At 37.6% G+C, this 27,830-nt stretch overlaps 1 protein-coding gene across 1 annotated transcript; it reads left to right on the top strand.

The window, feature by feature from the left end:
* Positions 1–23,804: 23,804 nt before the first annotated feature.
* Positions 23,805–24,869, top strand: LOC129872303 (uncharacterized). Its single transcript, XM_055947245.1, has 2 exons — positions 23,805–24,373; positions 24,682–24,869. The coding sequence occupies exons 1-2, from the start codon at positions 23,836–23,838 to the stop codon at positions 24,867–24,869; spliced, it is 726 nt and encodes a 241-aa protein (XP_055803220.1). The 5' UTR covers positions 23,805–23,835.
* The last annotated feature ends 2,961 nt before the right edge of the window (positions 24,870–27,830 follow it).

Raw genomic sequence — 27,830 nt, 5'->3', positions numbered from 1 at the left:
AAAGGAAACTTCATGAAGTCTGGCTATCTCACGAATACAATCTAGCCTAATCCTCTACTGAATATGTAGTCTTAACAAGTAAGAATAGGCTGATTTAGTCATTTGGTCTACAATTACCCAAATCCAATCATATTGTCAATGAGATCGTGTTAGGCCTGTAATAAACTACATGTTGATCATCTCCCATTTCCACTCTAGGAGCTCTATATTCTAAGCTATATCAAAAGTCCTTTGATGCTCAACTTTGACTTTTTGACAATTTGAACACTTAGAAACAAAGTCTGCAATATCCTTCTTCATGCCACTTTACCAACAGACTTCCCTTAAGTCATGGTACATCTTTGTGGAATCAGAAAGGATCAAATATTTGGAACTATGGGCCTCTGCCATAATTCTATCTTGAAGATCACCGACATTCGAAACACACAATCTACCTTGATATCTCAACACACAATCTCCCCCTTGTGCAAAACTATCGCCTTCTACTTATGAACATCTTCGTTTAACTGAAGTAGGATGGGATCTTGGTCTATTTTCTCCTTTACTTCTACCACTAGTGAAGATTAATCCCCATTATGAACAATGACACCACCTTCATTTGAGTCCACAAGAAGAACTCCCAAATATACATGTCTATAAACTTCCTTAGACAACTCCTTCATTTCTTCCTTCACGTGAGTAGTACTCCCATGGATAACCTACTAAGAGCATCAGCAACAACATTAGTTTTTCCTAGGTGGTAGAGAATGCTCATGTCATAAACCTTGAAAAAATCAAGCCATCTCTTCTATCTCAGGTTTAGCACTTTCTGATTAAAGACGTATTGAAGACTTTAGTGGTCAGTGAACACATCCAATTGCATGCCATAGAGATAGTGATGCCATATGTTCATAGAAAAAACCATGACTGCTAACTCGAGATCATGAGTTGGATAGTTCCTCTCATGGATTTTAAGTAGTTTGGAGGCATAAGTTATAACTTTACCTTTATGCATCAACACAAAAAACAGTTCAACTATGGACGCATCACAGTAAATAATAAAACTAGTGGTTCCCTTGGGTCGAGACAATAGTGGAGCAATAGCCAATCTGGTTTTCAATTTCTAAATTTTTTTTTCACAAGCTTCAGACCATCAGGACATATGTATCTTCTAAGTCAACTTAGTCAATAGAGAAGATATGATAAGAACCCTTCTAGAAACCTTTTGTAGTAATAGGCCAAACCCAAAAAACTCTTTATATCAATCAGGTATGTAGGTCTGGGCCAATCCTTTACCGCCTCGATCTTTTACGAATCCACTCGGATACCTTTACCAGAAATTTTGTGGCATAGGAATGCCACTTATACGAGCCAAAACTCGCACTTAGATAATTTGGCATACAACTCCCTATCCTTGAGAGTTTGGAGAACAATCCTGAGATGGTTGGCATGCTCCTCCTCATTTCTAGAATAGATTAGAATATCGTTAGTGAACCAAAATAAAAAACATATCTAGATGCTACTTTAATACTCTGTCTATGAGTTCCATTAATATTGTAAGAGCATTAGTCAAATCAAAGGACATAATAGGAAACTTGTAATGATCATAACGAGTTCTAGAGGTAGTCTTCACAATGTCACTTTCTCTCACTTTCAACTGTTGATAGCCTAATCTGAGTTCTATCTTAGAGAAATAAGTGACACCCTAAAGTTGGTCGAATAGGTTATCAATTCTAGGAGGACGGTACTTTTTCTTTATGATGACCTTGTTCAACTTACGGTAATCAATACACATCCTAAGGTAACCATCTTTCTTTCGCATGAAAAGGATATGAGCTCTCCAAGGTGATACACTCAGCCTAATGAATTCTTTATCAAAAAGATATTTCAACTGGTCTTTTAACTCTCTTAAGTCGGCTTGAAACACTCTATATTGCAAAATAGAGATAGGTTGCGTATTGGGAAGAATATATATTCCAAAGTCTATCTCCTTATCAAGAGGGACTCCAAGTAGACCCTTAGGAAAGACTTTTAGAAACTCATTCATGACTAAAACTAACTGAAGGGATGGTGTCTTGTAATACCCCTTGTTATTCAATTATAGACAGAGTCAAGAAACCATGAGAAACAAATTGATAAAATGGACTGACCAGTGGACCACGAGGGTCACCTACCATTCGTAGACAGTTCTACGAGTCGTAGGGATGACTCATAGGTCCTTTCGACCCTTACTGAAATTTTTGGAACTACGAGTCCTAGAAGGGACTCATAGAACTCCCTGTCACTTAGCCAAATTTTAGAAAAGGAAGTTGTCTTCCTAGAAGGGACTCATAGAACTCCCTGACACTTAGCCAAATTTTAGAAAAGGAAGTTGTCTTTACGATTGATGTTAATGAGTCGTCGAAGAGTCTATGAGTCATAGTAATGACCCGTAGAGAAACTTCAGTGACTCAGTTTTCTAAGAGTTTTAATAACCTGTAGGATGGGTCGCATCTACGACTTATCAAGTGGTTTACGACTCGTAGACCTGAGTCATAGACCACAAGCATTTCCATCCTAGTCCCATGAATAGAATTGATATTCCGTCAAAGTTCCTATGAGTCATAATTACAATTCGTAGATGACCAATTTCAGTATGTAGTGAAGGGTAAGTTGGTATTTTCCCACCCTTCCCTAAGTAAAACCTTGACATTTTGGAACTATTTTGAGTCCCTTATCAGTATCCTAAATGAAAAAATCTCTCATTAACACTTAAATTATTTGAGAGCAAAGATTGGAGAAGAGAAAGAGGGCTAGGGTTCAAGCTCTTCAAGTGAGGTCTTCAAATTCTCGATTGTTCTTCGAGTCCAAGTATGTAAGGTTGAACTAAAACATGGACCTTGTTCCTCCATGTGACCATGTTTTTGATAGCTTGATTGTAAATGGATTGAGTCCCGTGATTGTGTTTCTTGAGAGTTTCTTTCTTAAATTTTACATGTTTTACTGATTATTGCGAAATTGATGCTTTTCTACGAACTAGTTCCTTGAAAAAGTGATTTGAACTACTGTTTCATAAAATCTAATAGCATATTGATGGATATTGAATATATGTACTTAAGTATTTAGTCTACAACCTTGAATTTGTAAATGTATAATTGTGATTGAGATGTAAGCATGATGATAGTGTTGATGAACTTGACAGTCCTTTATATTTTCATAATTGAAACCAAGTGAATGGTCTCAACTAATTGTTGTCATAAATGATTTTCCAAACTTATTTTAAATAAATGTTTTGGAATGATTGAGAAACTGATTGGTTGAAAGGATTGATTTGATAGAACTGGTGAACTGATAAGAGTCCAATTGAGACTTATTGATTTGGTTTAATTTGGATTGATTGTCTTATGAGCTTTGAGTCTTGGGAGGAGTATCGAGCATCAAATCAGGTAAGAGTAAGTAATAATTCAAAACCAATAACTACGTCACCAAATGTAGGAGATGATAGAATAGTTAAGTCGGATGTTTCTAAATTTATTGTCCTGGTATGATAAGACTCAATTGGTTTTGGATACGTGATTGGTTGATTTATTCCTAACCTGGCAAGGTATTGAATGAACATGGCAACAACATCAATTTGTTATACTATCACTGGCTTATAAGTGATGGTTGTCGAATAACAGAAACTCCCATATAGATCTTCATAGTACTCTGATTGTATTGGATTGTATATGATTGGTCTCTGTCTAAATCTTATTTTTTTAGACATAGGACATCTTTATTGAGTTGTTCACCTTTTTGATTTGAGATCTCTGAACTTATTTTATTCTACCTTGATGTATGTTTCATTCTTCTATATTACATACTCGTATATTTCATATACTGAATCCGTTAAGACCTAAATCGTTTCATGATTTAGAGACAGATTCTAGAGATCATTAACGGGCACACCGTTATGATATGTTCATATTGAGATGATTGGTGAGTCCTCTCCTGCCTTCAAAGGATACCACTTATGTCAGTCTTACTTTGAGTTTAGTTTTTTTTATTTTGATTAAGGTAACCATGAACCTGGCATTGACACTATTTAGATAGTAGTGATAGAGGTTTCATAGATAGATAGATGATAGTGTCGAGTAAATGGTCTGATTTTCAAAACTATCCTTATGATATGGAGTTGATTTGGGATTTGTTTTAAATACACTATTCTTCTTGAAATGTTGATTTGGTTTGCCCACTTGAATGTCTTTTAAATTTATGTTGATTCTTACATTGAGTGATTGGATATGTGATCGGACCAAGTTGTTCTCTTGGAGACCAGCAATGGTTTTTGAGAGTAAGCCACGCCTCGAGTGACCTCTTGAGGGCATGAAAAACTTTGTATTAGAGAAAAGAGTTTAAATGTCCCAAGTAGTCTATGAGGTTGTGTCTAGTAGAGTCTTACTTGTGGGTGTGTTGTGCACCACACTTATAATCAGGAGGCTATAGAACATTAGGAAATTGTTTCACTTCTTCACAATCTGAGTTTGTGCTAAAGAATTTAACTCTAGAAGCTCCTTCCTAATTTTTGTGTTAGCGTTTATAGATAATGCCTCCAAAACATAGCTAGAGTAACTTTGACAACACTGAGGTTTGGTAGATTGAGATGCCCCAACCATATGGAGTGAGAAATAGGGGATAACCTATAAGATCTACTGAGGCACCCCAAGAGCCTACTACTCAACCATCTCCTACTTTGAAAGTTGAATTCAGAGGTGCTATCACCATGCTCACCCAACTAATAGCTGGCTAGAGGGGTAACCAGAGTTCACCGGCTCCCATATATAGCTCTCAAGAGTCATTCACTTTGGTGAGGATCTGAGACTTTTTTAGAATAAACCAACCAGTTTTCACGAGTTCTAAGGATGAGGAGGACCCCCAAAACTTTATCAATTAAATATGGAAAATATTGAAAGAAATGCATGCCACTGAGATTGAAGGGGTTGAGTTGGTTTTTTATCAGCTCAAAGACGTCGTTAATGTCTAGTATAACTAGTGGGAAGAAGGTAGATGTAAGGATGATGAGCCTTCTATTTGGGATGAGTTCGAGGGAGCATTCCTTGATCACTTCTTTCTCAGAGAATTGAGGGAAGCAAAAGTTGAAGAGTTCATGAATTTGAAGCAAAAGGGCTTGATAGTGAAGGAGTACAGCCTTAAATTTATCCAGCTGTCTAGATATGCTCCGGAGATGACCATATATGTAGTCTAACATGAGAAAGTTTGTCTTCGGATTGGGAAGACATGTGAAGAAAGAGTGAAAAGCATTATTTCTAATTTCTGACATGGATTTTTCCAAGTTGATGGTATATGCTCAACAGGTAGAGGATGATAAGAAGAAAGATAAGGAAAAACACTTGAGAAAGAAGGCAAAATCAATTGGGCATAAGAATGAGCCGAGGTAGAGTAAGGGCAATATGTCCTTCTTCCAGAAGAGGCTTCTAACTATGCTCTATCTACAGTAAGTGCACTTACGCCGCATAACATGTATGATCAATAGGTAAAGCGTAACCAGAATTCCAGAGCCCAGGAATCCCAAGATAGTGTGGCTCAAGGTTTGAAGGGAATGTCTCCTTGTGGCAAGTGTGGAAAGCTCCATCTAGGAGAGCGCAGAGGGGGAAGGAATGGATGTTACAAATGTGGACAAGTGGACTATTTTTAGAAAAAGTGTCCAACATGGGGAAATAGAGCCCAGTCCTCTACCACGGCACCAATGGCTAGATGTAATCAGAGAGTACTACTTCAGGTATGGGCGGAGGTACAAATCATCTATATGTCATAGGTAGCCACCAATATCAGGAGAACTCCCCAGACATTGTGACGGGTATGATTTGAGTCTTTACTCTTGATTGTTATGTTTTGATGGACCCGGGTGCAATATTATCATTTGTATCTCCTTATGTGGCTAGTAGATTTGGTAGAATTTTTAATTGTCTTCTTGATCCTTTTAGTGTATCTACTCATGTTGGTGAGTCTATCTTGGCTGGGAGGTTCTATAGAGATTGCAATGTGTCTATCTGTCACAAGAATACCATAGTTGACTTAGTTGAGTTGGACATGTTCGATTTTGATGTGATTCTTCGCATGGACTGGCTATATGCTTGTTATGCCTCTGTTGATTGTAGGACTCAGATTGTTAAGTTCAGTTTCCCGAATGATCATGTCTTAGAATGTAAGGGTAGTCATGTTGCGCCTAATGGTAAATTTATCTCTTACTTTAGGGACAGAAAATTGATATCTAAAGGGTGTATCTATCACATCGTTAGAATCAAAGATGATAGTGTTGAGTCCCCTACTCTTGAGTTAGTTCTGATTGTAAATGAGTTTCCTGAAGTGTTTTAAGAAGATCTACACGGAGTCCCTCTTGATAGAGAAATTGATTTTGGGATTGATATTCTTCTTGATATGCAACCTATTTCTATTCCTCCATATAGAATGGCTCCTGCTAAGTTGAAATAATTGAAAGAATGCTAAAATATCTCTTAGATAAGGGATTCATCAAGCTGAGTGTCTCACCTTGGGGCGTTTTTGTCCTATTCGTGCAAAAGAAAGATGGGTCTTTGAGAATGTGCAGTGATTATCGTCAACTGAACAAGGTCACTATAAAGAATAAGTATCCCCTTCTCAAGATAGATGATTTGTTTGACCAGCTTCAGGGTTCACTTGTTTCTCAAAGATAGACCTTAGATCAGGCTACTACCAGTTGAACGTGAGAGAGTGTGACATCCCAAAGACTTCTTTCCGAACCCGGTATGGTTACTTTGATTTTTTGTTATGCCTTTGGTTTGATCAATGCTCTTGTAGCATTTATGGTCTTGATGAACAAAGTGTTCAAATATTATTTGTACATGTTTGATATTGTACTTATAGACGATATACTGATCTATTCGAAGAGTGAGGAGGAGCATGCTAATCATCTAAGAATTATTCTACAGACTCTCAAGGATAGGGAGCTGTATGCTAAGTTTTCAAAAGGTGAATTTTGGCTTGCTTCTGTGTCATTCCTAGGCCATGTTGTATCCTGCGAGGGTATACAAGTTGATTCGCAAAAGATTGAAGCGGTTATGAACTAGACAAGGCCCATATCCCTGACTAACATAAGAAGTTTCTTGGGTTTGGCCGGCTACTATCATAGGTTTGTAGAAGGGTTCTCATCCATATCTTCACCATTGAGTAAGCTAACTCAAAAGAAGGTAAATTTCAATTGTCAAATGCTTGTGAGAAGAGTTTTCAAGAGTTGAAAACAAGGCTACTACTGCCCTAGCGCTATCCCTACTCGAGGGAATAAATGGTTTTGTTATCTATTGCGATGCATCCAGAGTTGGATTGGGTTATGTGTTAATGCAGAAGGGCAAGGTTATTGCGTATGCTTTTAGACAGCTCAGATCCATGAGAGGAAAAACCCATCTCACGACCTTGATTTGGCAACTATAGTATTCTCTCTCAAGATTTGGCATCACTATCTTTATGGCGTGCATGTTAATGTGTTCATAGATCACAAGAGTCTTAAATATGTGTTTACTCATAAGGAGCTGAACCTGAGGCATAGAAGATAGCTTGAGTTGCTCAAACATTACGATATAAACATTCTCTACCACCCAAGTAAAGCTAATGTTGTTGCTGATGCTCTTAATAGATTATCTATGGGTAACACTACCCATGTAGAAAAGGGGAAGATAGAATTGGCAAAAGAGGTGCATATTCTTACACATTTCGGAGTTCAACTTATTGACTCTAGTGAGAGTGGTACTATCATTCAGAATGGGGTTGAATCATCTCTAGTTGCAGAGGTGAAGGAAAAGCAAGATCAAGACCCCATTTCCCTCCAACTAAAAGAAGATGTTCACAACTATAAGGTAATGACTTTTGCCAAAATATTCTAAGTAATAATGACAAAAAGAGCATGTTGGGTACTGATAAGGGACTGATTTTAGTCCCAGAATGGCATGAGTTAAGTTTGGAAAAGGTGGGAAAAGACCAAACTAACCCACATTAAAATTGACTCTAGGCCATGACGGGCAGTAGAAAGCCACTCATAGAAACTATGGTCCAAAATAAGGACCTACTAGAAATTGCACACTTGGGTCTACGACCACCTTTTATGGGTCGTATACCCTTAGACGAGTCGTCAAATTCCCTCATGGATTTTACTGGAGGAGAATGGGGTTAGGGCCTACGGATAGTCCTACAATCTATAGGATCTCTTATGGGTCATAGGACCGAGTCGTAAAACTTAGTGCATAGTTCAATATCTACTGGAATGTGTCACTTGACCCTATAATGGACACTACGAATCGTAACACTTTTCACGGGTCGTAAGTACCACTCATAGAAACTGACTAAACCTCTGAAAATATACCAAGTGTCAAGGGACCCTATGAGCCCCTTCCTACGACTTGTAGAAGCTTCTACTGGTCGTAGGTCATTAACAGTCACTTTTTCCTCAGCTTTTTCTCAAGTTTTCTCTAGGTTCTCAAACTTGATCTAGGCTAGAATAGTATGGGATATTATAGGACTATCCTTTTATTCAATGACTGGCTCATTTGAAAATCGAAATTTGACAACTCTAGTTCTATAATTGATGGAGGCATAACAAACATAAAGTCAGTCCATACCTAGAATGACATCAAAATCTACTATATCCAACACAACTAAGTCAGTTGTGGTGTCTCTAAGGTAGATGGAAATTGTACAATCTCTATAGACGGTTTTTGCAAAAATGAAATCACCAACAGGAGTAGAATGTCACGCACCGGGAGGGTACCCTAGACGTGGCCGGCACTCGAAAGCTATTTCTGGCCTTCAAGCGAACCACCTGGTCCAGTCACACTTTCATTCATTCACATTCTATCAGCAAAAGACTCGATCATAAGGATATTATTCATAATTTAGGGCCAAAGGCCAAACAAATACCCAATCAATACTAACTAGAATAAAACTAGTCAAAACGGGCAATTCAACACTTCCACACTCTAGTCTATGAAGCCTCTGTCAACAATCCAAGAGGTGCCAATGACAAGTCCATGGCTACCAAAAATCAAAACAATAGAAATAAATCAAAATGATAAAGAAAATCTCGATATCCTCCTGAAACTAGGAGGACTCACCAACTAGCTGGAAGTGAATAGATCTTCAACGGTGCGCCGGTTGATGATCTCGAGTACCAATCTCTGCGGCCAAATGGCATCAGTACATGGAATGTATGAGTATGTAAAATGGCCGAATGAAACAACCATCAAAGAAAAATCAAATCAAATCGGAGTCTCAACTCAGAAAATAGAACAACTCAATCAAGTGTCCTAAGTCTAAACAAGAATATGGTTTGGACAGGACCAATCACATACAATTCAACGCAATGCGACTCAGAGTACTATCAAGACCTATATGGGAGTTTCTCTTATCCGACAACCATCACTTATGAGCCAGTGATAGTACAACAAGCCGACGTTGTTTCCACATCCGTTCATACCTTGCCAGGGTATGAACGAATCAACCAATCATGGATCCAATCCAACCAAGTCCTATCATGTCAGGACAATAATTTTGGGGAAGCATCCGACTTTAACGATTCAATCTCCTCCTACGTTTGGCGACGTAGTTATTGGATTCAAGTTATTACTTACTCTTACCCAATTCAGTGCTCGATACTCCTCCCAAGACTCAATACTCATAAAAAATCCATCCAATCAACTCAATCAAAACATATCGACAAGTCTCATTTACGACCTTGCCAACTCATCAACTCTATCACAATCAAACCTCTCCCAATCATACTATCCGATCAATCCCAATCATATCTTTCAGGAGTAGATTAAATATGCATTTATAACAACATACAAACCGATCCAATCTTTCCTCTATTCATTTAACAAATCTTTTGGGACTCATCACAACTCTAAGGTTTTAAATCAACACTTCGAGATAAGCAACATATTTAAGAAAATTAACATTCTTTATCAAAATCAACATAGTTAAGCAATTAACAATATATGTTCGACCTCTCATCTTAATCAACTCATACCAACATGTAGCACATCACTTTCTTGACTCCATAACATCAACATAATAGAAATTAGGTTAATAGATGAAAAAGGACCTATTTGGACCTAACTCTATCAATAACCTTCATTCTTATGAACAATCAATCTCAAAGAAGATGTAGGGCATATGGGTGGACTCAACCCATGCTTTGAGTAGCCTTACATACCTTGGTGAAGACTTTGAAGAAATCTAGATGTTGGGTCTTTAATGGAAAGCTTGAATCTTTGAAGTTCTTGAAGGCAATCCTTGTTGGAGAAGGATTTGAAGGAGAAGAGAGGGAATATTTAGGGCTTTTAAAGAGAGGAAGGGGCTGAAATTATAGTCCAAAACATGACCAAATTAGTGTATATATAATTTGAGAAAATGTCTAATTTGCCCTTCCTCAAAAATGTGGAAAACATGGGCTAAAATCCTCCTGGCGCTATAGTGGTGCGCCGCGCCACTGCAGTGCCAAGTCGAATATAGGCTTAAAACCTGCACATCTAATAGTGGCGCGTCGCGCCAAGGACCAAACTACTGAGGTTGTTTTATGGCGCTATAGTGGCGCTCCGCGCCAGGGACCAAACTACTGAGGCTTGTTCGTGGCGCAATAGTGGCGCGTCGCACCACTGCAGCGCCAAGCCCAGGTTTCCAGTAGTTGCCACCCAAGTCTGAAATTCCTGCAGTACAAGTCCGTCTTAGGATAGTTATACTTTTTGACTCCGAACTCTAAAAATTACAATCTTGGTGGCGTTGGAAAGAAGACTCGAAGACCTTTAATTTAATAGGTCATGGGCCACCCAGATCGTCATATTTCAAAAGATATGGTCATTAGAAGGCGACCCCTTATACGGACCCATTCTAAAACTTAGCCAAGACAAATTCTTTGGACTTAGCTTGGTTCTAGGGATCCTTTGTGACCCCACATCACCTCTAATACTCTTTAATTACTTGGGAACTCATCCTAAATCATGAATACACTTCACAATAGTCGGGTTCGATCCTACACGTATACGAAGAAGGGTCCGGATCTTAGTGAAACTTTTTGGGAGGTGTTACATTATCTCCCCCTTGGGATTATTCATCCTCGAATGATGAGTAAACCAAGGATGGACTCGGGGTACAAATCATAAGAAGAATTTAGTCATTCAACCAATCAAATTCTCAAAATAATCTACCATCCAAACTCAAAATGCACATACGAATTAAAGTCAAGAAAATGGACACTACCTTCAACATTCTCATCGATGGTCATGAATAGATGCGGGTAATTAGCTTTCATATTTTCCTCCGCTTTCCATGTGGCTTCCTCAATGAATTGATTCCTCCACAAGACTTTGACTGAGGCAATCTCTTTGTTCCTCAATTTGCGAATTTGGCGATCAAGAATTTAGACCGGAACCTCTTCATAGGACAAGCTATCCTTTACTCCAATACTATCAATGGGGGTTACCAATGAGGTATCGCCCAAGCACTTCTTCAACATCGAAACGTGAAATACCGAATAAATGGAGGCTAGCTCCGAGGGTAACTCCAATTCATAAGCGACACTCTCTATCCTCTGCACAACCCAGTAAGGACCAATGTATCGAGAACTAAGCTTTTCCTTCCTCCCAAACCTGATGACACCCTTCATGGGTGACACTTTCAAGTACACCCAATCATCCACCTCAAACTCCAAGTCTCTCCTCCTCACATCGATGTAAGATTTTTGATGGCTTTGGGCTGTCTTTAGCCTATCTTGAATAACTCTCACCTTTTCCATATCTTGGTGAACAAAATCAGGCCCAATCAACTCAGCTTCACCAATTTCAAACCAACCAATTGGTGATATATACCTCCTTCCATACAAAGCTTCATAAGGAGCCATTTGAATACTTGCATGATAACTATTATTATATGCAAACTCTATGAGAGGTAAGTGATCATCCCAATTTCTTTCGAAGTCAAGTACACATGCCATCAACATATCTTCCAATGTCTGGATGGTGCACTCTGCTTGGCCATCTGTCTGGGATGAAAGGCCGAACTAAGATTCACCTTTGAACCCAGTCCCTTATGAAAGGATCTCCAAAATTAGGAAGTATATTGAGCTCCTCTGTCTGAGATGATAGACAAGGGGACCCTATACAACCTGATGATCTCCTGGATGTATAATTTCGTATAATCTTCTGCGGTGTCAGTAGTCTTAACTACTAAGAAGTGAGCTGATTTCGTCATTCTGTCCACAATCACCCAAATCAAATCATGTTGCTTTTGGGACCTCAGCAAACCCGTAATAAAGTCCATATTGATAATCTCCCACTTCCATTCCGGAATCTCTATATTTTGAGCTAACCCACAAGGCCTTTGATGCTCAACTTTAATCTATTGGCAATTTGGGCACCTAGAAACAAATTCCTCGATATCTCTCTTCATTCCACTCCACTAATAAACTTCCTTCAAGTCATGGTACATCTTTGTAGAGACAGGATGAATAGAGTATCTGGAACTCTGCGCTTCATCCATAATCCTTTCTCGAACATCATCTACGTCTGGTACACACAATCTATTTTGGTACCTCAACACACCATCTCCCCTTTGGTAAAAACCATTACCTCTTGCTTGAGAACAACTTCCTTCAACTGGAGAAGGATGGGATCTTGGTCTTGCTTCTTCTTTACCTCTGCCACGAGTGAGGATGCAGACCCATCCTGAATATTAACTCCACCTTCATTATTCTCTTCAAGAAGAACTCCCAATCGATCTAATTTGTGCACCTTTTTAGCCAATTATTTCCTTCCCTCCTCTATATGGGCAGTGTTACCCATAGACAACCTGCTAAGAACATCAGCAACAACGTTATCTTTACCTGGATGGTAGAGAATGCTCATGTCATAGTCTTTGAATAGCTCGAGCCATCTCTTTTATCTCAGGTTGAGTTCCTTCTGGCTGAAGACGTATTGTAAACTCTTATAATCGGTGAACATGTCAACATGCACTCCATACAAATAGTGGCGCCAAATGTTTAGAGCAAATACCATAGCTGCCAGCTCAAGGTTATGAGTTGGGTAATTTCTCTCATAAATCTTAAGCTGTCTTGAAGCATAGGCTATCACCTTTCTCCTCTGCATCAACACACTACCCAAACCAACTCTAGACGCATCACAATAGATCACTAAATCCTCTGTTTCCTTAGGCAAAATTAGAATAGGAGTAGTGGTTAGCTTGGTCTTTAATTTCTGGAAACTCTTCTCACACGCATCGGACCATTGGAACTTAGCCTTCTTTTGGGTCAGTTTGGTCAATGGTGATTATATGGATGAGAATCCCTCTACAAATCTTCGATAATAGCCATCCAAACCCAAGAAGCTTCTTATATCTGTTGGGGATGTGGGTCTAGGCCAATTTTTCACTGCCTCAATCTTCTGAGCATCAACCTGAATACCATCTCCAGATATAATGTGGCCGCGGAAAGCCACTGATGCAAGACAAAATTCACATTTAGAGAACTTTGCATACAATACTTGGTCTTCCAAAGTTTGTAAGATGACTCTAAGATGATAGGCGTGCTCCTCCTTATTCTTGGAGTTAACCAAAATATCATCTATGAATACAATCACTAATATATCAAGATATGGTTTAAATACTCAATTCATGAGATCTATAAAAGTTGCGGGGGTATTAGTCAACCCAAAGGACATAACCAAGAATTCAAAGTGGCCATAACGGGTCCGAAAAGCTGTCTTTGGGATATCATACTCCCTCACCTTCAACTGATGGTAGTCCAATCTTAGGTCTATTTTTAAGAAACAGGTGGCACCCTGAAGTTGATCAAATAAGTCATCTATTCTGGGGAGAGGGTATTTGTTCTTTATGGTGACCTTGTTCAGCTGCTTGTAATTAATAAACATTCTAAGGGACCCATCTTTCTTCACAAATAGGATAGGGGCACCCAATGGTGAGACAGTCAGCCTAATGAATCCCTTATCTAGCAAGTCTTTCAACTATTTTTTCAACTCTTTCAACTCAGCCGGAGCCATTCTATATGGAGGGATAGAGATAGGCTGGGTATCAAGAAGAACATCAATCCCAAAGTCGATCTCCCTATCAAGAGGGACTCCGGGCAGGTCTTCAGGAAAGACTTCAAGAAACTCATTGACAATCGAAACCGACTCAAGGGATGGAGACTCAACCTTATCATCTTTCACTCGGATAATGTGATAAATACACCCTTTTAAGATTAGCTTTCTAGACCTAAGGTAGGAAATAAACTTACTCTTAGGCACGATAGGACTACCCTTCCACTCTATGACAGCCTCATTCGGGAATTTGAACTTGACAATCTGAGTCCTAAAATTAATAGAGGCATAACAGGCATAAAGCCAGTCTATGCCAAGGATCACATCAAAGTCAACCATGTCCAACTCAACTAAGTCAGCCAAGGTATCCCTGTGATGGATTGACATATTGCAATCTCTATAGACTTTCTAAGCTAAGACAAAATCACCGACAGGAGTAGCTACGCAGAAAGGCTCATGAAGATATTCAGGAATTCTATTGAATTTACTTGCCATGTAAAGAGTCGCAAAAGATAGTGTGGCACCCGGATCCATCAAAATATAACAGTCAAGAGAAAAGACTTGAATCATACCCATCACGATGTTTGGGGAATCCTCCTGATCTTGGCGACTACCCATGGCATATAAACGGTTTATACCTCCGCTCGTACCTGAAGTAGTGCCCCTCTGATTATAAAAAGGAAGTCTTATAGAGTTTAACTCTATCGCACAAGTTTAGAGTATGAAAGAAGTGAAATAATTCTTAATGTCTTATAGCCTCCTAATTATAAGTGTGGTGCACAACACACCCATAAGCAAGACTCTACTAGACACGGCTTTATAAACTCCCTAGGACTCTTGAACTGTGTACTCTGATACCATGTTTGTCATGCCCCGAGAGGGTACCCTAGATGTGGCCAGTACTCGAAAGCCATTTCTGGACTTCAAGTGAACCACCTGGTCCAGTCACACTTTCATTCATTCACATTCTATCAGCGGAAGACTTGATCATAAGGATACTATTCATAATTTAGGGCCAAATGCCAAACAAATACCCAATCAATACTAACTAGAATAAAACTAGTCAAAATGGGCAATTCAATACTTCTACACTCTAGTCTATGAAGCCTCTATCAACAATCCAAGAGGTGCCAATGACAAGTCCATGACTACCAAAAAATAAAATAAGAGAAATAAATCAAAACGATAAAGAGAATCTCGGTATCCTACGGAAACTGGGAGGACTCACCAACTAGCTGGAAGTGAATAGATCTTCAATGGTGTGTCGGTTGATGATCTTGAGTACCTGTCTCTGTATCGTGAAATGATGCAAGCCAAATAGCGTCAGTACATGGAATGTACGAGTATGTAAAATGGCTGAATGAAACAACTATCAAAGAAAAATCAAATCAACTCGGAGTCTCAACTCAGAAAATAGAACAACTCAATCAAGTGTCCTAAGTCTAAACAAGAATATGGTTTGGACAGGACCAATCACATACAATTCAACGCAATGCGACTCAGAGTACTATCAAGACCTATATGGGAGTTTCTCTTATCCGACAACCATCACTTATGAGCCAGTGATAGTACAACAAGCCGACGTTGTTTCCACATCCATTCATACCTTGCCAGGGTATGAACGAATCAACCAATCATGGATCCAATCCAACCAAGTCCTATCATGTCAGGACAATAATTTTGGGGAAGCATCCGACTTCAACGATTCAATCTCCTCCTACGTTTGGCGACGTAGTTATTGGATTCAAGTTATTACTTACTCTTACCCAATTCAGTGCTCGATACTCCTCCCAAGACTCAATACTCATAAAAACTCCATCCAATCAACTCAATCAAAACATATCGACAAGTCTCATTTACGACCTTGCTAACTCATCAACTCTATCACAATCAAACCTCTCCCAATCATACTATCCGATCAATCCCAATCATATCTTTCAGGAGTAGATTAAATATGCATTTATAACAACATACAAACCTATCCAATCGTTCCTATATTCATTTAACAAATCTTTTGGGACTTATCACAACTCTAAGGTTTTTAATCAACAATTTGAGATAAGCAACATATTTAAGAAAATTAACATTCTTTATCAAAATCAACATAGTTAAGCAATTAATAATATATGTTCGACCTCTCATCTCAATCAACTCATACCAATATGTAGCACATCACTTTCTTGAATCCACAACATCAACATAATAGAAATTAGGTTAATAGATGAAAAGGACCTATTTGGATCTAACTCTATCAATAAACTTCATTCTTATGAACAATCAATCTCAAAGAAGATGTAGGGCACATGGGTGGACTCAACCCATGCTTTGAGTAGCCTTACATACCTTGGCAAAGACTTTGAAGAAATCTTGATATTGGGTCTTCAATGGAAAGCTTGAATCTTTGAAGTTCTTGAAGGCAATCCTTGTTGGAGAAGGATTTAAAGGAGAAGAGAGGGAATTTCTAGGGCTTTTAGAGAGAGGAAGGGGCTGAAATAATAGTCCAAAACGTGACCAAATCAGTGTATATATAATTTGGGAAAATGTCCAATTTGCCCTTTCTCAAAAATCTGGTAAAAATAGGCTAAAATTCTCTTGGCGTTATAGTGGCGCACCGCTCCACTGCAGCGCCAAGTCGAATATACGCTTCAGTGGTGCGTCGCACCAAGGACCAAACTACTAAGGCTGTTTTATGGCGCTATAGTGGCGCATCGCGCCCTTACAGTGCCAAGCCTAAGTTTTTTAGGTTCTGGGAAAAAGGCTTTAAAATGTTGCACATCTCGTAGTGGCGCACTATGCCAGGGACCAAATTACTGAGGCTTGTTCCTGGCATGATAAAGGCGCATCGCGCCACTGCGGTGCCAAGCCTAGGTTTCCAACAGTTGCCACCCAGGCCTTAAGTTCCTGCAGTATAAGTCCGTCTTAGGATAGTTATAACTTTTGACTCCGAACTCTAAAAATTACAATCTTGGTGGAGTTGGAAAGAAAACTCGAAGACCTTTAATTTAATAGGTCATAGGCCATCCAGATTGTCATATTTCAAAAGATATGGTCGTTAGAAGGCGACCCCTTATACAGACCCATTCTAAAACTTAGCCAAGATGAATTCTTTGGACTTAGCTTGGTTCTAGGGATCCTTTGTGACCCCACATCACCTCTAACACTCTTTAATTACTTGGGAACTCATCCTAACTCATGCATACATTTCACAATAGTCGGGTTTGATCCTACACGTATACAAAGAAGGGTCCGAATCTTAGTAAACAAATTTGGGAGGTGTTATATAGAAACACTGAGAGGCTCTAGAAGACATTCCAGATGGATCCCAAACTTCACGTCTATATATGGAGTCACGAAAGAAAAAATTTCACCTGAATCAAGTTAGGCATAAATATCAAGAAAAAGACTTTAAGAATACCTATGTCGACATCCAATGAGTTCTCTTGATCGTAGCGACTAGCCATAGTATACAGACGGTTTGAACCTCTGCTTGTCTCTAAAGTAGTAACCCTTTGGGCAACTCTACCCGATGGTATTGTTGTTGAAGACTAGGCCTTGTTGCCCCCATTACCTTTTCTTTATGATGGACAATCTCTCATATAGTTACCATCTGACCATACTTGTAGTAGCCACTAGTGACATTATGAAACTATCCTACATAAATTCTACCACACTTACCACAAGGCGGTTTCCACAAAGAACCTTGGGCCACACTTCCTTGAGACTAAGAACCCCGCTCTAAAAATCTAGTTTCTCTGTGACCTCTAGTCATTTCTGTGGTTTGATGCCATTACACTTGCTGATGATGGTGCATAGGCAGAAGACCTCTTGTGAAAGAATGATCGGTTGCAATTATTATATATCTAGTGGTTAGGCTCATTCACAACTGACTTTGCTTTCTTACTCTGGTGGTCCTTTCTATCCTTCTTCTTATCCTCCTCAACCTGTTGTGTATAGACCATGAGTCTGGAAATGTCCATGTTTGAAATCAGCAAGGTGGCCTTGCACTCTTTCTTCACATGCTTGCCTAATCCATAGACGATCTTTCTCATCTTAACGTAAGACTGTACTCTTTCACTGATAACCCCTCTTGCTTTAGATTCACAAACTTTTCCATCTTTTCCTCTCTCAGTTCTCTAGGAAGAAGTGGTCTAAGAATGCACCTTCGAACTCATCCCATGTAGTTGGCTCAGCATCTTCACCACAACTCTCCTCCCACTAATTGTACTATATGTTAGCTATATCCTTGAGTTGTAGGAAACAAGATCAACTCCATCAACCTCGGTAGCATGCATGGACTTAAGGATCTTCCATTTCTCATTCCTTAAATTCTGGGGATTTTGTTCAAACTTGGACCTAGTGAAGATTAGTGGGTTCATCCTCAAAAAATATCTAATCCTTATAGCAACTGAAGACTCTTGGGAATTGGAGCTAGTGACTAGAGTGTTTTGATGGATTGACTGAGCATCCATCAACTGAGTGAGCATACTAATCCCTCCTCTGAAATATACTTCAGAAGTGAGGGAAGGCTATGGAGCAGGTGTCTGTGAAACCTCCTGAGCTCCAGCATCGACAGCTTGGTCAGACATATAAGCTTTATTCCTAGTCTGCATTCTCAATGGTGGAGGCATGTAGTCAGTGGGATCTCGCTGTTGGCAAAGTTCCTCTGGCTGACAGTGTATTTTGGAGGCATGATATAAAAATATACAATGCACTTGTTAGAATAAACTTTTATAAAGTTACTCTATCGCACTAATTTAGAGTACGAAAAAAGTAAGACAATTACTAAAGTTATATAACCTCCCTGTTATAGATGTGGCGTGTTTCACACAGATAAGGAAGACTCTACTAGACACTGCTTCATGAACATCCTAGGACTCTTGAACTCAATGCTCTGATACCAAGTTTGTCATGCCCTGAGTCTACACCCTAGGCATGGCTGGAACTTGAAAATCATTTTTGATTCCCAAATGAACCATCGGCATGGCTGACTACTAAGTGGAAGACTTAACTTGATGCAAAAGTATAATGGTAGTGAGAAATTTAAATACTTTAACATAAATTCATAAAAATGTCTGAAATACTTTGAATATTAAAAAAAAGAATTTTAAAACATAATCTTTGAAAATACCAAATCAACTCACTATTATGTCTATAAAGCCTCTAAATAGCTCCAAATAGGTACTGGAACAGGCGCATGACTACCTCAAAAGAACTAATAATATTAAGTAAACAGAAAAGGAGTTCCTCCAAAAGCAAAGAGGTATTACCAAAAATGGAAAGAATGTGATCTTCAATGATGTGCGTGTTAAAAATCTCTAACACTTGTATCTGTATTATAAAATGATGCAGCGTTAAAAGACGTTAGTACATGGAATATATGGTATATAAAATAGTTAAAGGAAAACACAATCACTGAAAAAGAATGCTAAAATAACTGAATAAAAGTAAAACATGCAAGGATAATGAAAACTCTAAAGCTTTACAATGGAATAAGATAATAAAGGCAGCTCAAAATAATATAGTATTTTCTATTCTTGGAGAGTTTCTCTAACCGACAATCATTACTATGAACATCATGATAATATAACATATTGCTCATGTTTCTAGAGTCATCTATTACCTTTCCAGGATAAGGAATGTAAACTCAACTCATGGATCCATATAAAGGTTCGTATCAAGTACTGAAGTGAGGAGTCGCCCGAATAAATGGTACGATCCTATCCTACACTGACTACATAGTTTATAGAGCTTGAGTTATCTAAATTCTTACCCAAATCAGGGATCAATACTACTCCAAAGACTATGCAATATTGCTCATATAATAAAGTGAGCAAAATACTCAAAATACATCTCATTTAGTCACATTGAACTTTATTTCATTAGCTCAAACTCTTCTCAACTCTTTATACTTTTCTCTTTTAAAAATTAATATGCATTTGGGATTACTCGTGTCCCCTAAAACTCTTTCTCAAAATATCATTTATGAAATATACTTTAACTCGTTTAAACTCAGTAAAAATCATGCATAAGATCAAAAATGTAAAGCTTCATAAACTAAAGTAATGTTTGCACTTGGGACCCTCATGATCCCTCAAAAACTCATCTTTTTCACAAACATGAAAATACGGTCTCTTCATTCTAAAATAATGCATAATGATAAGCAATATAGTAACTTAATTAGGGTTCATGTGAAGCTAGACATGAATAGCGATTCAAGAATAAAACTTACATGAATAGACACAATCTAAATAATGAACATGAAGTTGAATAATAAAAATCATAACTCATTCGAAAACTCAATATAGTTAGGGTTAGAACTCAAACTTAAACTCATAGTAACTATATTAAGATGTAGTGCACGAGGACAAAATCAGTCTAATGTTATGATTAGCCTTACATACCTGGAAGAATGATGTTCTTGGAGAAACTCGAAGAACTCAGTGAATATGCTTGAAACTAGTTGTTTCTCCTCTCCTGGCCTTGCTCTAAGTCTTTGAAGTGTTAATGAAGAAAGAAATTCGTATGATACTAATAAGGGACCCAATGTAGTCCCAAAACTTCAAGGTTTTAATCGGCAAAAGGTGGTAAAAGATAGAATTACCCTTCATTAGAAGCTGACTGCTGTCTATATGTACCTCCTACAGTCCGTGCGAATTTCTACGGGCCATATGAGCCCTCTCGTAGAAACTAGGTGCACAAAAATGAGCTCACTAAAATTTGTAAGGCTTGGGTCTACGGATCCCTTTTATGGATCGTAGACCCTTCTACAATCGTTGACCCTACTTGTGGAAAGGATCTGCGAAAGGGGATTCAGGATCCTGTTCTACAGAATCATCTACGGCCTGTAGACCTTCCTACGGCTTGTCAACATGACTTATCCTATATACTACCATGAAACTCTGAGTCCCTAAACTTCTCCTACGAGACCATCTGTGGTCCGTAGGGACTCCTACGTCATAGAAGCCATCCGTAGAGAGAGTTCAAAGAAAAGTTTAAATTTTCTAAGGCTGGGAGAAACCTGCGAGCCCTACTTACAATCCATGGCTCCTCCTATGGTCCGTAAGTACTGCTCGTAGGTCACAATTTATGTGGAATTTTCTAACTTCCTACTAAGCTTTCTAGGTTGATCTAAGTTAGAATATTTCAGAGTGTTTCTGTTGTGACTTTTTCGAAGAGTTATGTCTTCTCCGAAAGATTGTAACTTTTTAAAAGGGTTGTGACCTTTCCAATAAGGCACAATTAGATCAAGTTCATACTATCATTTGTTGTCTATAAAGAGAAGATTTTTCTATCATTTTTCACAATGAATTTTCTGAACATCTTACTTTTTTGCACAAATAAATTCTAGTGTTCTATATTGTCGTTGAGTGGTTTGCTGACACCGTAGTATAAGATACCGATACACTGAATTTTAAAATCATTCTATCCTGGAAGAATATATTCAATTAATCTCGGGTACTTGAGGAAAATAAGTTTCTTAAGTTCACATTGTGTATTCAGTGTGCGTGGTTTTCTTCTTTGTTTCAGATTCTATTCTCTTTATTGGTTTTTAATTTTTTGGTTTTGAAAATATTCTTTTAACTTTGTTGTTTTTGGGATAATGCATAATTACCCCCGAACTATGATCGAAATTTCAGCGAGATACTTTACCTTAACTAGGGTCCTATTCTCCCCCCCCCCCCTCCCGAACTCATTTTTTTGTATTTTCGTGCATCTTTTTTGCTAACGTGACACCTTCAATCAAGCAAGTTAGTTGTGTTTGTACATGCGCGTTTATATATATATATATATATATATATATATATATATATAAAGTTTTTAATTCATTTTAAATCTTCTTATTTTCGTTATGTTGTATTTAAATTAAGTTAATACACATAAAAAAAATTAAAAATTTCTCTTGTATTTAAACTATTTTTTTGGTTAATTGTTCGTTAGTTTTATTTTATTTTAGTTAATTCAAAAATAACTTTTGGGATTTATTGCTTCAATAGATAATTAACATTAATTTAATTTGGTGAATAGTTAGTCGTAAATTATCTGTGAATACAATATCTAGACTCAAAATCATAAATTACTTGCACTACCACGTGTACTTGTATATGCATTTGGACACTACACATATTGGCTGTTTGCTTCTCTATCTGAAAGTTTTGGTGCTTCCTTTATGCTCTCCTTTGCATAAAAGTTTCAAGTAATGTATGGCTGTGATGCGACCATGATCTCTCAAAGGTCCCTATCATGTTTAAGTATTTTCTTGACGTTTGGGCCTATGAATGAGATTTTTGCTCATTGTAGTCACCTCTGGCGGTTTTCACATGTTGGTATCACTTCAAATTATTTAGTATGACTTGTACGATTTGCTTGAATATATTCCATCCCACCCAAAACCTTTTGGTGATGCCAGCTCCGTCACAATCAATATGCAACATTTTGTACAGCATCGATCTCTGGATCTAGGAAATTTAGATTTTATTCAATGAATAAAATTAATATTGTTAATTTTTGCACTTCTATAATATAATTTAACTTTTTAAATATACAAAAATTTTAAAATAATGATAAGGGTCAAACGTGTCACACACGTTCCGAAAGACTAGTCATAATAAAATTGAAAAACTCTTTAGTACAAAGTTGATTTATTATATTGCCCATAATAAGTTAAATACGCCTAATTACCCCTTATCTAAAACTCCAATTATACCTTATCTAAAAGTATATTATTTTTTATTAATTGACAATTTATTAAAGCACTTTTTGAGCTCATGACTTGTTTTTTATTAATAGATCAACACATTGTCTACTTCATAAAAATAAACGTACTCGTGAGCCTCCCCACAAAAGAAAAACTATTTGTTGCAAGATCCAAGGATCCGGATCAGATAAAAGACAAATCCCTAAAAGCTAGGGTTTCCTAAGTCTGTCTCCACCCTCAGCCAAGTAGTCTTAGAGTTATCGCTTAATGCTCAATAATTGATATTAGCCTGTAACTAGTAATCTGATAGAAAATTTGAGTCTGAGTAAGTAATTACTCTACAGGATTTCTAGTGAATTCATAGCCCTAGAATGATCTTATCTCATTTATTAGGTAAAAAATATGCTTTTTTTAGGTTAATTGTTCGTTAGTTCTCTTTTTTACTTAGTTTGGTTAATTCAAAATAATAACCATGGGATTTATTGCTTTAATTAATAATTATCATTAGTTTAATCTGATAAATAGTTAATCACCAAGTCTCTGTGATATGATATCTTGACTCAAAATCCTATATTACATGTACGACCGCGTGTGCACTTGCTATGATTTGGGTGCCACAAATATTAATAGAAATTTATTGTTTTAAGTTTGATGCAATTCCTTCTTCATAATTGTTAGTATTTCACACTTTTTATGGTTGTTTGATTATCTATCTGCACGTTTTGGTGCTTCCTTTTTAGAAAAGCTTCAACTATGTCTTTTTTTTTTTTTTGGAATTATTCTTCCCTTTGTATAGACGTTTCAAGACATATATGTCTGTGATGCCACCATGAGCTTTCAAAGGTCTCTATCATGTAGTGTTTGCTTGTCATTCACATGTTGGTATCACTTCAATAATAATTCAGTATGACTTGCACGATTTGCATGAATATATTCTATTCATAATGTCTTTTGGGGATGCCAATTCTGTCACAATCGATCTCTGTTATATATATGTCTTAGGAAATTTGGATAACAAAAACATATATCTTCTGTTCTTTAATCAAGCTATCTATCTATTACTCTCTCATGGAATCTTTAACTGAAGAAGAAAGAAAGCATGACATGAATAAGAACCTTTACGATGCATTAATGAAACATGAGAATTATAAAGTTTTACAACTCTCTCGACAACTGGAATTGGGGCCATTGCATATATTAACCGTTCACGATGACACAGTCCTCCATGTGGCTGCCTACTCTAAACAAACAGATTTGGTTCTCCTTTTACTCAAACAATTGGAAACATTGCGATTCCCTGGGATTCCTGTAGATGGACTAAAGCATTGTAATGATTTGGGGAATACCATTCTTCATGAAATAGCCACTTCTGAGAGTGTAGCAGCTGCAAGGGTAATATTGAATAGAGGACCTTATTTGCTTGGTATGCGCAATAAGAATGGAGAGACTGCTCTATTTCGTGCTGTTCGTTATGGGAAAACAGTGATGTTTGATTTTCTTGATGCACAAATGAATCAATATTTTCCTGCTAATGAACGCGAGGCTGCTTATTATAAATTTGGTGGAGCCACAGTTCTTCATGCTGCTGTACACTCTGAGAACTTTGGTAAGTTTTAAATAAATCTCATAGGGTCTCCGTTTTTCTTTGATAATGAGTCTGAAAGGGATTTAGTTTTCCCTTCCTCCAAAAATACAACTATAAGTTACAGATCGAGTTCCGTTGACATAAGGGAAATGAAGTACTTTACCATTGGTTTCTCCATTTTAGTAGTTGTTAAAAAAGTGGAGTAGGCTAGCTGCTGGCATATCTTTTACATATATATATTTGCTTCTTTTTGTTCCCTAACTGAAGATTATATCAATTTGCTGATTGTGTTCTATTTTCTTCTTCTTTTTCTGTTTATCATCTTACAGGTTTGGCCCTGTCGATTGCTAAAAAGTATAGTAATTTGGTAAATGAACGAGATGCAGATGGAATGACTACTCTTCAACTTCTTACGTGCAAACAGCATGCATTTGGAAGTGGAGAGAAGTATGGTTATATCAGGAGATTCATTTACAATCGTAATGATCTAAAGTTTTGTACACAGATTGAACGTTGAATGTTTTATAGATTTGATATCTGATTATATAAGTTCTTTCTATATAGTTATGTTACTTGTTAATTTCTTAGGTGTGAAGACCTGAAATTTTGTTTTGATGTTTGAAGGTCTTTCTACTGAACATGAGGCTACAGAGAGGGAAGGTAAAACTCCCTTTTTCTAAAACCCAAGGACGGGTTCTATAGATGTTATAGATTACACTTTCGTCATTAATTTTTTTTCTGATAAACCTAATGTTGGGAAAAGAAGCACCACAACTAAAACTACAACTAAAGTTTGATATGATAATAAATAATGAAAATAAATTGGACACGAGAATTTTATGTGGAAACCCCTCAAACAGATAGAGGAGAAAAACCACGGGGTAGAAGGATTTTACTATGATAATATGGGAGTACATTACTCTCAAATACAAGGAGAAAACAACAATAAACACTTCTCTCTTGTAAAAGGAACAACTACTAAAGAGGACACTCAAGACTACAATATTTATCTTGGTGTATAACTCTCTTTGTATTCTTACTCTCTCTTTTTCTGAATGAATTAAATGAGGGAACAAGGCCCTCTATTTATAGGAGGATAAAAACGAGTAAAAGGGAAAATCGCGTAAAAGGGAGTTGCTCAAAACGCGTAAATGATGTCTACCTTTTAATTTTCCTTTACTTTTCCTAACTTTCAAACATTGCTGTTGCAGCCTTTCTTTTCCTTTACTTTTCCTTTTTGACTTTCTTTCATTCTCCCACTTGACTTAATTGAGAATCAATTAAGTCTTCACACCATCCTTTCTACCCGATTACTGGAATGTTACATTTCTGCTAGGCCAATAGAAGATCGACACCATATGAACTTGTTACTATTGATCGGTTTCGTAAACATATCTGCTAGGTTGTCATTAGTGTAAATTTTCTGAATATCCACACTGTCTTCTTCCACCTTCTCACGAACAAAGTGATACTGAACTCGTATGTGTTTTTTCCTCGAATGAAATGCCGGATTCTTTGCAAGATGTAAAGCGCTCTGACTGTCAAAAAACAAAGCAACCTTCTCTTGTTTATGCCCGAGCTCCTCCAGTAACATTTACATCCATAAAACATTGCAACATCTGAGGTAACCTTGATATATCTCAGGATCCTCTTAATAGTATTCCAATGCTCTCTACCAGGATTAGCCATGTATCGACTAACCATTCCCACTGCTTGTGTAATGTCAGGTCTTGTACATTCCATGATGATCATTAAACTTCCCACTACTAATGCTGTCACGCCCCGGGAGGGTACCCTAGACGTAACCGGCACTCAAAAACCATTTCTGGCTCCCAAGCGAACCACATAGCTTGATCACACATCTGTTCATTCATTCAATCAGCGGAAGACAAGAAAATAAAGAGAATATTCGGTGGGCAACTCAAACATCAATCTAACTCAAAGAATAAAGGCCATGGGCCGACAAATCAACTCTAATATTTGTCATTATAAATAGTTTGACAAGAATAATTTTAAGGAAAGAAATACTCAATCGAGCATCACTATCTAGTCTATGAAGCCTCTATCACTACTATCTAATTGGTGCCAATGACATGTTCATGGCTACCTCAACTCAAAATGAAAAAGGGCTAACTCGACGCAAGAATACACAAACAGTATCCTCCGAATGTAGGGGAGGACTCACCAATACGCTGAGAGTGGGTGTGGATCTTCAACGGAGCGCCGGTTGATGATATCTAGTACCTGTCTCTGCATCATGAAATGATGCAGGCCAAATAGCGTCAGTACGTGGAATGTATTGGTATGTAATATGGCAGAATGAAACATACCTCAAGGAAGAGTAACGCTGGTTCAAATATCTCAACTCAGGAAGATAAGAGAAACTCAAATAAGGCGTCATAAGTCTAAAGTAAGAATACATTTTTAGACAAGGACCAATCACACATCATACAATCCAATCCAATTATGTATAATACAGTTCAATCAAATCATTTACAATTTGATCCCTTTCAATCATGTACAATCTGATTGTATACACTCAACTAAGAATCAACTCAATAATCAAATCCAATCTAGTCACATACCATTCTATTCAATCCAATCACAATTCATCTATTCCAATCCGACCATATACAATCTACTCAACATTCAACTCAACAATCAGCTCAAAGGACTCAACTCAGTAAATATGCAAATTAAATTATGCTACGTTTTACAATTCAACTCAAAGGACTCAACTCAATAAATATGTAACAACTCACTCAAGTGTCCTAAGTCTAACAAGAAATAGTTTAGACAGGACTAACTCATAAGCATATAGCAACTCACTCAACTCAACTGACTCAGAGCACTATCAAGACCTAAATGGGAGTTTCTCTTATCCGGCAACCATCACTTATGAGCCAGTGATAGTACAACAATCAGACGTTGTTGCCACGTCCGTCCATACCTTGCCAGGGCATGAACGCCTCCCTAATCATGGATACCATCGATTAGTCAAGTCCTATCATTTCAAGACAAATCTCTCAGGGAAGCATCCGACTTTAACGGTTCAATCCCCCTTACGTTTGGCAACATAGGTATTGGGTTCGGGTATGGACTATACTTTTGCCCAATTCGGTGCTCGATACTCCTCCCATGACTCCATGCTCATAAGACTACATCCAATCATCTCAAATAAGCCCTCACTGCTAGTTTCATTTAGAACCTTGCCAACTCATCAACTCTCTCCTCAATTCAACTCAATCGAGTCATAATTAGTCCCATTGAATTTTTCAACGTCAAACTTTGTTGTCGACATTGTTATTTGCTTCACACCCTTCTAGATCGTTTCTGAATATTTTGCGAACAATCGTGACACAATATACCGTCACCGAATTTACTATTCACGTGAATAGTATTTTTCACAGAATTTTACTATTCATAAAAATTTACTATTCATAAATAGTACCTTCGCATAAAACAAACAGAATAACCG

The sequence above is a fragment of the Solanum dulcamara genome, chromosome 2 (genome assembly GCF_947179165.1).
Source record: "Solanum dulcamara chromosome 2, daSolDulc1.2, whole genome shotgun sequence".
NCBI classification, from domain to species: Eukaryota; Viridiplantae; Streptophyta; class Magnoliopsida; order Solanales; family Solanaceae; genus Solanum; species Solanum dulcamara.
The sequence above is the reverse complement of the archived record's forward strand: the minus strand, read 5'-3'. Positions and strand labels throughout refer to the sequence as shown.